This window comes from Chiroxiphia lanceolata, chromosome 3 (genome assembly GCF_009829145.1).
Source record: "Chiroxiphia lanceolata isolate bChiLan1 chromosome 3, bChiLan1.pri, whole genome shotgun sequence".
In the NCBI taxonomy this organism is placed as follows: domain Eukaryota; kingdom Metazoa; phylum Chordata; class Aves; order Passeriformes; family Pipridae; genus Chiroxiphia; species Chiroxiphia lanceolata.
Window position 1 is genome coordinate 16,435,492 of NC_045639.1, and position 13,037 is coordinate 16,448,528.

At 43.5% G+C, this 13,037-nt stretch overlaps 1 protein-coding gene across 4 annotated transcripts in view; it reads right to left on the minus strand.

Moving 5' to 3' along the window:
- The window catches only part of LOC116784250 (calpain-13-like), a 49,971-nt gene that overhangs the window by 22,413 nt on the left and 14,521 nt on the right, over positions 1-13,037 (minus strand). For all 4 annotated transcript variants that reach the window (XR_004356006.1, XM_032682653.1, XM_032682652.1 and 1 more), the window contains 7 exons: positions 12,325-12,394; positions 11,330-11,448; positions 7,429-7,562; positions 5,442-5,616; positions 4,491-4,562; positions 2,637-2,722; positions 1,201-1,275 (listed from right to left, as the gene is read on the minus strand). Coding sequence is in view for 3 of the 4 variants with exons in the window: in XM_032682653.1 (XP_032538544.1) it covers positions 1,201-1,275; positions 2,637-2,722; positions 4,491-4,562; positions 5,442-5,616; positions 7,429-7,562; positions 11,330-11,448; positions 12,325-12,394 (731 nt within the window). In the remaining variant the exon portion in view is untranslated. The remainder of the gene's footprint in view (positions 1-1,200; positions 1,276-2,636; positions 2,723-4,490; positions 4,563-5,441; positions 5,617-7,428; positions 7,563-11,329; positions 11,449-12,324; positions 12,395-13,037) is intronic.

The window sequence follows — 13,037 nt, forward strand, 5'->3', positions numbered from 1 at the left end:
AAAGGCTGAGGGAGCTGGGCCTGTTCAGCCTTGAGAAGAGAGAACTGAGAGGGGACCTTATCAATGCCTACAAGTATCTGAAGCAAAGGTGCCAAGAGGATAGAGCCAGGCTCTGCTCAGTGGTGCCAAGCAGTAGGACAAGAGGCAACAGGTAGAAACTGATGCACAGAAAGTTCCACCTGAATATGAGGGAGAACTTCTTTACTATGTGGGTGACCGAGCACTGGAATAGATCGACCAGAGAGGGTGTAGCGTCTCCCTCACTGAAGATATTCAAGAACTGTCTGGACACAATTCTGTGCCATGTGCTCTGGGATGACCCTACTGGGGCAGGGAGGTTGGACCAGATGACTCACTGTGGTCCCTTCCAACCTGACCTGTTCTGTGATGACACTAGTTAGGTATTCTCATTCACAATCCATGTCTCTAGAGAGGGATTACTGAGAACATTGCAGGTGACTGTAGCTGCACTGGCTGATACCTTGCAGAAGAGGTCAGCTCTCAGTGCCTTTGGACTGCCCTAGCTGCCCCTAATGCCTCAGGTAAATCACAGGGCATGTTCAGGAGTCCCTAGGTGGAGCCCAGAAATCTCCAGTGCGTCTCTGCCCCTTGCTTTTTCCCTCCACAGTGTCCTGTCCCACATTCATCCTTTGCTTAAGCCTCAAGTGTCTATTTCAGACCAACTTGCTGTTGCCCTGATTTCCTCAGAGCCTCACAGGGCAAGTGTGCACTTTCTGAATAATAACAGTTTTTCTGAAGGATGGCTCATACATGGCTAAACTGTATCTGAGAGTAATCGGAGGCAGTGAAAAACCACGAACACCTGCAGAGCAGCCAAGCACACAAGCTCTATGACCTGCTTAGCCACCTGTCCCCTTCAAGCATCTGTCAGTCCAAGGTTCAAGCCAGGTACTTTATGGGAAATGGCAGTGTGACAGGTCTCAGGGGGATGGGTTTTTACTTCTGTCACTTTTCATTTTTTTCACAAGCTTGTTACTTAAGATTTGCCAGCTCCATTTTTTCAGGTCTTGTTTCTTCTGAAACCCCGGGTTCAGGACAACCTCCAATTTGCTGTTTGCACACAGCTAACACAGGGTGTCTTGAGCCATCACTAAGAGCAGAGTACTGCCAAAATGATTTTTTTTTTCATAGTGAAGACAAACAGAAAACCTGGTAGACAAAGGATAAATAGGAAAATACCAGAATTCTCCATCATCCTTATCTCTGAGGAGGGCTTCTCTGTATTTAGGCTCAACATAATCCCACTGAGGAGACCTGCAGAAAGGAACAAATCAACAAGAAGATGTGAGGCACAATTTTTCATCTCTCTGGCCAGCCTATGTCTCTAACCAGCCTGTCCAGTCATGAGGGATCAGAGAGGGTGAACAAACTGCACACTGAGAACAGGACTATGCTTGATACCTTCATAGCCAAGGCCAGTAAACAGAGCTCTGCACCTTTGCTGTGCCTGTCTGAGTTGCCCACCCTGGGATGGGGAATCCTGCCTCTACCCTCTAAGCCCCATGGTGGAGAGGTTAGTGGGGTACCAAGGCATAGCACTCTGAAGCGCTGATATTTCAGTCACATGTTGAGAGCACATTAGCCAGTCAAATGTGTTGTTTCCAACCTGCATGTTTATAATTAAGTGATAATTGTACTTTCTGCAGAGTTTAAGATAACTAAACAGAGCGTGAATCAATAATTTATTGATTTATGCTGCTTACCTGTGAACGCGCTACTGACATGTCAATTACAGCGAGGATTGTATTCACTCTTCCAAAAAATGGGAGGATGCTGCCTGAGCAGATAGATATTATCCCAGCCTTAAACATGTCTGCACAACCCACCACCCCATCCAGATGCATCATGCTAGCCTGACTTTTCTCAGCAGGGAAGTTGTGAGTGATCCTAGCAACAAGGAGAGGTGGGATAACCTAAGAGTGAGGCAAGAACATCTCTCTAATCATGAAAACACTGATGCTATTCCAACAGGAAAACTAACATCTATTTATTTACAAAACACCGTTGCAGTCTTCCTCTATATAATTCCTTTCTTTACAAAAGAGATGGTAGATTATACACACAGCAGCAAAGTGGTCTTTGCATCCCCAAAGCTGCATCTGGGATCTTAAAGGTCAGTTCAAGCCATTCGCTGGATCTTTGCCTTTGCAATAACCAAGGACCCTTTTTATCCCTCTGTGTTCAATACTGCCATACTCCATGGATTTATCTAACCACCCTCTTCCTAGATTTAGGCTCAGGGCAGGGGAAGAAAAAGGAGGAAGTTGGATGCATGATTGCTGCAGGGGAATTCAATAGATGCAGCCAGTCAGCTCCTAGGGACATGGTCAGAGCTAACCCCAGGAATTTACAACCCTTTCATCCAAGACTTATCTGGAATCATGCACTGAGTAAAATGTACACCCAGACAAGAAGGGATACCTGAGCCTAGTGAGGCTGCATTAGTTTCCCCTGGATTGGATTTCCGTGGGCAGTTGCTTTGCAGATGGAAATAACACTTATAATTTATTGATTTGGAAATATCTGTTTTGTTAAAATGGGTACAAGGCAGAGGTTCTTTACAATAAGCCTATAAAAGATTGATTCTCTATGATATTAAAGCTTTAAGACCATACTCATCACTCCAGGGCCCCTTCCACTCCCCATGGCCCCACGGATTCCAAATCCTGATGATATGTTTCCAGCTGTTCTGGTAGCGGATCTGTAAAGAGGAAAAAAAAAACCAAATTCAATCACAGCTTTTCACAATCGTGATATTCAGTGAAGAGATTGGTAATAAAATGGATCTTCCTCTATACCTTAGAGACCTGGTTTAACCTCTGATCTCATTTGACTGAAGCTAAAAAGCAGGGCCTTTCGCTACATTGCAAAGGAATGATGAGTGAGAGAAAACTGCACCCATTTTGCTTTCCTGAGGATAATGAATAGCTGACACAGAGAGAATCAGCAGCATTCCTGCCACACCACATGAATTCAACAGCCTTGGGAAATTCCAGTGCCTAATTCTGCACATCTGATCCTGTGAGTCAGCAGAGGCAGAGACTTTGAGGAACGAGGTCACCAGACTGCCTGGAGTGAAAGCCAACAGTCAGTACTGAGAGATGATAAACAGAATCTGTGGCTCTATATCTACAGTACTGTGGTTTCCAACAGCTGAGGTTTCTGGCGCTTTTGTCCTCTTGCTGCCACTGATTTAAGTCAGAAGCAACTCACTTTTGCCAATAAAGCCAAAACGGTGGAAGTGGAAAAGCGAAACAAACCTTTTGTTTCTGTCTCTCCTTATACACACAGGCAGTGTTGGAAACAAATGCCATGGCAGACTCTTCCCAGGCTAAGGCCCAGCCTCTAAACATTTCCCCACGGGACAGCCCCCTGGATGCCTTGGCACTTCTATAATGTGGGGCAAAGACTGTTTCTCCTCTCTGCACATGCCATGAGCAGTAGGAGGCTGGAACAGTCTCCTTCTTCTCCAATAGAATTGGGGATCTTTCTGCCCCTGACCTGGAGAGAGGCCCATGCCCCAGCTGGGGCCTTCTCTGGAGCCAATTTGTAGCCTCTTGACTCCAAGTAAGTGTCCTCCAAGAAGCAGCATGCTATGATGATGGCCCCAAGCATGCCATGGCATGAGTGGATATGAACCAAAGCCAAGCTCTTACAGGAAACCATCAGAGAGAGAGAGAAGGGAGAAAACAGCTAAGAGAATATATATAATAATATATAATTATATAATATATATAATATCCCTTTTCAAAGTACTTTAGGTGCTGAGACTCAAATGTTTTGTAGCTACCTTGCTTGACAGCACAGCTATTGTTTCGTTTCCTTCTTGGCCTTGCTCACTGTTAACTCTCCCTGTGTGCACTACAGCTTACTGGGGTAAGCCAAGTTCTAACTTCTGGTTGCAAAAAATCCTTCATTTCTTTTGATCCATGCGATAAATTTGTTCTGTTTTCAGATCATCAGTATTAATATCCAGCCAGGAACAGTTCTACATGAGTAGAACAGTTTTAAAAGATGCAGAAATGCTGTTCTTGAACCAGCAATTTACTTTTCACACAGTGATTTTTGGCAGCTTGTGACTGAGTTGAACAAATGTAGATTTGCATCATGTGGCAAATCCCACAATTTCATCCAGTGTTCTATTTCCATTTGAAACAGAAAAGCAAATTTTTTAAGAGTCAGCATGGAATGAAAATCTCCAGAAATGCTTTATTTGCTGCTGAAGTGTCCCAAAACAAAACTGAATATAAGTTGCATTTTTTCATTACAAAAAATTATAAATTTGAATACCCTCCCTCTTCTTGTTGTGCCAGAATCCTTCCACCTCTTGGAATTTGAACTATGTGCTTTCAACAATCCCTCCTAAGTGTGACGCTAATTAAAATTCTCTGAATGGAACAGCAGTGCAACTGCCCTGTAGTGGATCATCAGTACAAGATCTCCAGGTAGGAACAAGTCCCTGATCTTACCTTCACAGCTCCTGTGATAGTGTAGGCATGACCCTGTACAATCCCATTCCTCAGCTCTATGTTCCTCTTTGCCTGCAGAAGGGAGAAAGCACAGCTTTTAGCTCTCTGCCACACTGTGAAGGTACAGCCATAGCTCCAGAACAGCACTAAAAAAACCTAGTTTTGACTACAGCAGTATCTCAGGTACTGAGATACTCACTCCAGAGGAATGTGACTGTTGTTCTCAGACATAAGCAAGCCAGTAAATTTAACAAAACTATGGGTCTTCACTTATTTGCAAGTCCTTCAATGGTCCAGAGCTGTGGCAACTGCAGAATGAGCTGCACTGGGTGACTAGCAGTCAGGATTGGGGGTCTGCAGAACTTCTCTGCCACTCAGAGCCCATCATAAGCTACCTGAGCTCAGGTGCTAGTCCTTGGCTTGTTTGTAACAGCCAAGCTTCATGTCCTGGTGAAGCAGGCACTACAGAAGCAATGCCATACACTTTGCAGTCTTCTCTTACATACTGTGAGGGAAGCCTTGGAGACATTTTATCAAGATACTCACTGAGCATCACAAAGCCTTTTGTACCTTCCCAAAATTAACACCAGTGACCTGCAAATGTGATAATGGCATCCTCTCACAGAAGAAAAGTGCATTTTGGCCTTGCTAGAATTGATCACAAACCTGTGAGGCCAAAATCAGTCCTGCTGCAAGAGGACACCCCTCTGTTGCAGTGGAATTAGCCAGGAGAGAAGCCACAGCTCCCTCTCTGACAGACCAATCCATCTACATCTGCCAAAATGCCTTTACATTCCTGACCGAATAACCTTATCTACTTTCTGCTGCCAAGATGCCTTCAGGCATCTATAAACTGTAACTATTTCGTGGAGTGATTATAGACTTCCTCTACAACTTAAAAGAGCAAACACAGTAAACCAAGAGAGGCATGTTACTGGCCCTGTGACTCACCTGGCCTGGGGTGCTACACCCCATGAGACACCGAGATTTGTCAGCTGCTTTCAGTATCTCCTCCAGATCAGGAGTTGGATCCTTCAATGAAAACTGCACTTGAATTCCACCTGTGAAGTCTACTAAAGCATCAGAAAGGTAGCCTCCATTCAAGTTTTGGTAGGAGCCCCGCAGCCTGGAGAAAAAGAAAAAAAAAGAAGGAAAATAAAAGGTGATTAGTCCTTACAGTGTGTTTTATAAACAATGTACAGTGCTCTCTTCCAAAATAGATATGTACATCGAGGTGGTCAGCAGGTGGGGATCCTGGGTTTGTAGACACTGTGGCCAGGTAATGAAAGGAAATGTGATCGAAACACATGACCAGATACAACACACACCCTGTGGAGTGAATGAGACAAAGGGGGAGCTTTTCCTAGGTATTCATCCACATCTGAGGCAGCTGTCTGGAGTCATTTACAGACAGTGGAAAATAATAAGGTGCATCTCATGCCAACACAGCCATTTTAGGGAGATGAGCTGCATCTCATCTTGAAACATCCAGTTTCTGAACAGGAGGCCAAGGGCGACTAGTTCAAATGGATGTTTCAGATCAAATGGAGCTGAACTGTTAGTTTCTACACCGTATTTTTGTCATGACTCTTCACAAAATTGTCCAGTATCCCTTTTGCTAAAGAGAAATAGAAAAAAGAGAGAGGTGAAGGTATTTGCCCATGCTCCCAAGGCAAGACAGAAACAAGTTTTCAGCACTGCTCCCAGTTCACTCTGCTAGAGAGCAATAATAGGATAATAATTTAATACTGCCAACACAGTCCTTGTTGATTTTATCGCGTGGTTTTTATTGAGACAGCAAATAAGCTGGAACATGCCGTACTTAGAGCAGGTAGAGCAAGCTGTTAAACCCCACCATACATACTGTATTTAATGAATGTAATCAAATGAAGTCTGCAGCTAATTGTATTTTGAAGAGTTGTCCTTGTCCTACACTGATGAAAAGAATTTGTCTTGGGCACTGGGGAATAACTTCTCAAATGGGAATCTCATAAACAGCATTGCTTGCAACTTTAATTTAATAGAGGTTTGGTATGCATTGTAATTAAAATCTTATGTGGCAAATTGATACTAAAGCCTGAGTCAACTTTTCTGAGATATCTCAGGGCAAAATGCATCCTATTCCTGAGTCTGTCTGATGCTTCTTTAACATTTGCTTATTCCTGACCATATCTGCCAAAATTATTATCTGTTTTCTTCAGATCCTTTTTATTTCATTGCAAATGTTACACCAGCTTCAGGTACCAAGTTCCATCCCATCATATTAGCCCTAGCACAGGAATTTTTCTTCAGCATGTTTAATAATGGCCAATGGGCAAATACTAAGGGACTGTACTCTGATCCCTTCACTCCCCAGAGGACTTTTTAAAATTATTGTCTCTTCATTGAGCATTATTTACCCTGAAGTACTCTGGGGACCTTAGCTAAGAGGTGTGGAGTGAGAGCTGACCAGAGACTCACAAGAGTGCATGTGTTGTGCCTGGGCATGTTCTTCACTCATGCTTCTTCTCACTGCCTGCCCCAAATATCCACATGATCTCTGATTAGTGACTATAAACAGAGATAATCCCTGCTTAGAGTCTGCAGTTTTAAACAGAGAACAATATGGAAAGAAAAACAGAGGCAAAAAAGTTTTCTTAAAGTAAGTAGGAGATCCCAGCCCCTTTTGTGTCACTAGCCATTGCCCTGTTTGTTCTACTTCTCAGGCATGAATGTCCCAGAGTTGAACTTGGTACATTTATGTCTAACTCAAGATTAACATCTCCAGGTTTTGTTGGCTCTATATTTGCAGGCAGCCATGGATCTTTGCATGAGCACAACACAACATACACAGCTGTCGGCCTGAACTCTTCCCTGTGTGATTTGCATAAGGCAGAGGGTGAAACCACCCACAGAAAGCATTCAGCACTGGGTGGAAGAATAGACCGGATATATTTACTTGGCATATGCTTTTTCCAGCAAGGATGGCCAGAATTCATTTGAAGTTCGAGGGTGCACAAACAGGTATCTTCCATTTATGACTGGCAGTCGGTCATCTATCACTACATCCACCCAGTCTCCATATTGCCAGAACTGGAAATAAATAAAATAATAAAATAAAATAAATAAAATTAAAAAAAAAAAAAAAGGAGAGAGAAAAGAATGAGCCTCTTTTAGAAGCTAATGTTCATGCCAAGCAACAGTCTCCTGAACTAATACAGGAATTAATCTAAAGCGTGGATATGTGCAAGTTCTCTCTTGAACTGCTTCAGGCTAAGAGTCCACATTGTTAAACAAGCTACCAGTTGGCTGGATTTCCCAGTGGCGGGGCAAGTCATTTGGGAATATAAATAGTCCTGCAATCAGTGGGAGAAAAGATTCAACATGGGGAATATGCTAATATTCTTGTGAGATAGAAGCATTCAAGATGATAAAGAATGATCATGCAGATGGTTCCATGAGCCTCACTCTTCAGCTGCACTTGGATTTTCCCCCGCAGCACAGCTTTTGGCCAGAGAGCCTCTGTCAAGATCCAGCCTCTAGATTTTCTTTCCTCTGTGTTTCAATTAAGACTCTGACGTGCTGTCATGGACACAGACAGTGTAGTGACTAAAGACTGTTTTGAGGTGTTATCCATCTCCTTGATGGATGAGAAGGGCACAGGCGGTCTCTCCAACATGTGGACAGAGCAGGTGTTTCTCCAGCTGATCCAGCTGATGAAACCTTTCAAGGGAGAAGATAGGAAAAGAGATCTCTGGGGATGAACTAAAGGAGCCATTTCCAGAGTCATTAGCAGATTAATGTAGCTTAGCATGATTCGCAATCATAAGAGGCCAAGCTCTTATTTGCAGTAATGCTAAGGACTCCAGTGGAAGTATGCCAGCAATAGATTTAGTCTAGCATGATTTTATTTCAACAGCTTCGGTCAATGAAAAACCCAGAAATGAGCTGTTCTGTTAGAAAAGCACAAGACCAGATCTGCCCAGCAGCAAAGCAGCTTACAGTCTGCTAAGCTGAAAGCAGGTTTGATCTTACTTTCGTTCTGCCTCACCCAGGCCTCTCACTTCCTACATTAGTGGCAGCAGGAGGTGGCAGGGTTGGGCTTTTGGAACTTGAGCTCCATGAGTGATTTGAGGCTTCTGCTTGATTTTGGCAGGATGGGGTTTAAGGAAAGGCCTTTGACTGGCTGTCCTCTGCCCAAAATAGAGAGAGGTGAAAGGACTGTCCAAAAGGAGGTGTCTTTTCAGTCACCTAACATACTCTTCTGTCACCAGTCAACATGTGGAAGCAGGTCTGTATGGAGAAAAGGTGTGACATCCAGCCACACCTCCCCACAGTGCTTCATGTGCAAACACAACAGGTAAACAAGGAGAACACACAGAACTGGCTGTGGGGATTACCGCAGTCCAAACCCACTGAGTGACATTTTTCCAAAAGCCAAGTTCTTTGGCCATCTTTGGCAAGGAGCTCAAGCTTGGAGGCCCTCTGAACGCAACACTGTATTTTTCTTCAGCTGGATGAAGAGAACTGCTTTGTTCTGATTGTCACAGACTTTCAGATCGTGGTCTCATCTGAGCTCACAAGGACAGGAAAAGCCACAGCGGGAATGAGAAACCTCATGGAAAGCTCTAAGATACTCTGGGAGTGCAAGAGAGGTACAGAAGAAGCCATTCTTCTCCATATGCCTTCAAAGAGGTTAAATGCCTTCGATTTTTGGCTTGATTCCAGCTTCATGAGATTTCTTTATACCTTCGGGATTTGAGTACTGCAGCTGTTATTATGGTAGTAAACAAAAGCAAGAATCACTATTTAGGCAGGATGCAAAGAGGGAAGTTCTTCACTTCCACATTTGTGGTGAGCCTTTTAAATCAGGACTTTATTTTCCTGTGCTTAATAGGAAGAAAAAGAAGCGAACAGTTGTAAGATGACAGCAACACATTTAGGGTTCTGCTGGTCAAAGGGGGAATGCTGTGTGGTCATTTTGCCTCTTTTTTTCTCTTACTTGACAGGGATCTTAGAGAAATCCAGTTCTGGAATTGAGCAAGGAGAAAATCCTATGCCTGTCAACCACTCTCTTTTGTGTGGTGTTAAAAGGCACCTTTTGGATGATTCCTGAAACTGCGGTCTTGACCCCTTACGGTCTTTAGGGGTTTCATCAGTTTCTTCCTGAGAGCAGAGACATTAACACTCAGGGCAGATCCCTTTGGTTGTGAGTTGATGCACTGTGCCATAATCCCCTGTTGTCCTTGGAGGATATTTCTGGTTTTTTCCCAGGCTGAGCTGCTGCTGCTGCTCACTGTCATAAAGAGTGGCACACTGCCTCACAGGCATCAGAGCTTCTGTGACAGAGAAAGTGATTCCTATACAAACACAGGACTAACTTAGTTCCTGAGGAAATAGCATCACTGTAATCATTCCCTAGATAACAACATCACCCATCTTAACTAGAGGTGATGAAGTGCTTAACACCCTTGACTCTTGCAACTCAACAGCCAGTGCTGCATAGGAATACTGGAGCAGCCCTTTGTATTCCTGGGAGACAACATGGTCCAGATCCAAAAAGGTGAAAAAAAGTTATAAGCTGGAATTTTTATATTAGCATATGATATGCCTTGTTTGGGATTCTTCACTGAACTGAGGGCTGGTGGCTTAGCCTGTGGATGGCAGTAAAATATCTTTGATGGAATAATTGAAAGGCATTGCAGAGAAGCATTTCCATTCAGAGTAGCTTTCTCATGGGTTTATTGCTCAAGGAAAGCCAAAAACAGTTGCATTGATTTGCAGATGAGATGACAGGGAAAACATTTTCAAATACTGTGAGGTATTTATACTGCTTAAGATTTAAGGATTGCGCCTAACTAATCTTTTCAAAGCTCCCATGAAAGACAATCTAGTTTGCATCCTTTTAATTTGTTTTAAGCAGAGTAGTGTCCCTTCAGCTGGTTTATCTCATACAGTGTAGCTCTGTATGCTGGAAGTGGGCCAAGATAGAAACATCTGGTATTCTGAGGAGCAAAGGAACAGAGCAAAATTTAGACTGTCCACAAAGTAATCCTCCTGGTGCTGCTCCTCAAGAGCTCCAGGAGGTCAAAGAAGTCTCACTGCCAGAGCTCTTTGCTTGGTACTGAATGGCATATAACAAAACAGACTTGTGAAAAAAGGGGGATGATGAATGTCTGAGTATATATTGACTCTCTACATCCAGTTTAGCTTCTGGAGCATAATGGTACTGCAAGCTCTTCTAATCCCAGAATATATTTGTTTGACTCAGATGCAAGCAGGCAGGGCCTGCCAGTTGCTATCCCAGTCAACCTCCTGGGAGATTCAGAGAATTTTGGGAGTTGGTTGAAAGTGCGATTTACTAAAAAGCCTTGTTCCTCTCTCTGAAACAATTCTCTTTTCAAAATATCAAAAGCCTGTTCCTCTGATCTGTCTCTAAGGATCTGTAATTTCAAGCCATTTCAACAAGCTAAAAGGGCAAGGTGAGTGGGGAAACAGAAAATGAGTCCAAATAGATAGTGCAGGTGAGCTGACAGCCATAACAGACTGTCCAAATCAAAGCAGACACCAGAATTCCATCTAAAACATATATGTACACAAATCTATCTGAACAGCTGGCACCTGTACCTCTGGAGTCATAACTTTCAGAAAAGGGCATCAAATTCCCTGAAGTGTAATTTCTCCACCTGGAGCACAGGAATTGTTAGAAAACTTGGGAGTTTCTGCAAAATTCTGAACTAGGAGTCAGCACTGAAGAGCCAAAGCATTCAAGGATGTCGAGATGTGGGACTGCAGTTTGGACCCCTATATAATCCAACCATCCAAGCTCAAGTGGTATCAACAGCGCAGAGAATACATACCCGGAAATGAAAAATCCCAGCATAATCGTCCTGGAATCCTTGGTCCTTTGGTAAAACATTTTCCAAAAATTGTTTTCGTAGCGTCAGGGAGCCCAGGGCAGCCAGCATCCAGCAGTCACCTCAGGGGAGGGAAGAATCCAGTGCATTTAGTCAGTTACTCACTGCTGTGGATCACAGCTAACTCTTTAGAAAGAGCGGTCTGCAACATCTGAGACATCTAAGAATCAGTTTTTTAAAAGAAACCAATTTCTTCTCTCTCCTTTTCCTCCTTCAAAGTGCAGAACCACTACCCAGTATTCACCAACAATGTCCACTGGGAACCCTGATGCCACCCAGCCATACTTTTCTGCTCTCATGTCCTCCTATCTTTTGCAGTCAGGTTGAGACTCATAGTCTAGAACATCTTGTTTAGGAAGCCTACAAACTTCTCAGTGGGGTGAGAAACACCCTTCTATAAGGGAACAGAGATGCTGCCAAAGATAAATATGGTTATGGACCAGGAGTTAAAAATGGAACTGATACAGGCTGCAGATACGTACTCTGATACTGGGTAAGTATCAGAGAAGATGACCAGAAATATTGATGGGAAAGAAAACACTGACAGTCAAATGAAGATGTTAGGATGGAAAGAAAATTCAGTCCTACACATGTTGGAGCTGTGCCTATTTAACTACTTACACTTAACTGTGTTTGACCCTTGTACTTGAAGCATCTGCCTGATCTCAGTTGGTCCTCCCTTTTTACACTTGTCCTTGTATAAATAGAAGGCAGGTGCTATATATAAGGAACGAGGATTTGAGCTGCTGCATTTGAGCTCCTTTTAAATAGCTGCAATAAATTGTGAGTGGACTTGTGTGAGTCTGGATTGACCTACACTAATTGTTTACTGTAGCTACCATTGTCCATGTCTTCCCACCAAGCACTCAGAACAGAGCAAAGCAATCATGGGTTATTGTTTTGTGCCTATCTTTTCCAAAACAAGAATATAACCATACCTATTTCTCCTTGCATGATATCAAATCTGCTGACTCCATCCATGATCAAATGAGGATTTCTCTGAAGTTCCTGGAGGAAATAAAATGCAAATACCAGTGTGAGTACCCAGCCTTTGCCAGCAGTGTGTTCCTGCCCCTTGAAGACCCTTGCTTGCCTACCTTTTCTATAGCTGAAAACTATTTCTATTGAGCACTGATGTTTTGTTGCCTGTCATCAACAGGCTCTAATGCTACCAATACCTTTCAGAGTTGAGGCTCTGAGCCTGGCTGCAAAATCACACAGTTTCCTGGAGGACAGTAGGGCAGGGACACACAGGTCTCCAAGAAAAGTGGAGCAGGGTCTATACTTCAGCTCAGCACTGGGTCTGGGAGTGTTTCATACCGTAAGCCTTTTGTGTTTCCACTCAGGTCTAATGTAAGTCAGCCTGGCTGCTTTTCATCACTCTGGTGAGGAAGATATAGAAAAAGAGCTTAATCTCTGTCTGGAAAATCCCACAGGCCTGGCTGACATTTTTGATTCAAGGAAAATTTTCTTTGCATTCCTTGAGAGTCTTGCTTGGGCAGTGAAGGGGGAAACATTTGAGAGCTTGGCTTTGCACACAGAAATGTGAACCATTCTCCCAGTTGCATCTGCTATTGGCCTGGGATATCGAAGTGCTCAGAAAGGAATGGCCTGAGCATCCCCCATGAGTAACCCTTGGTACACTCCAGCT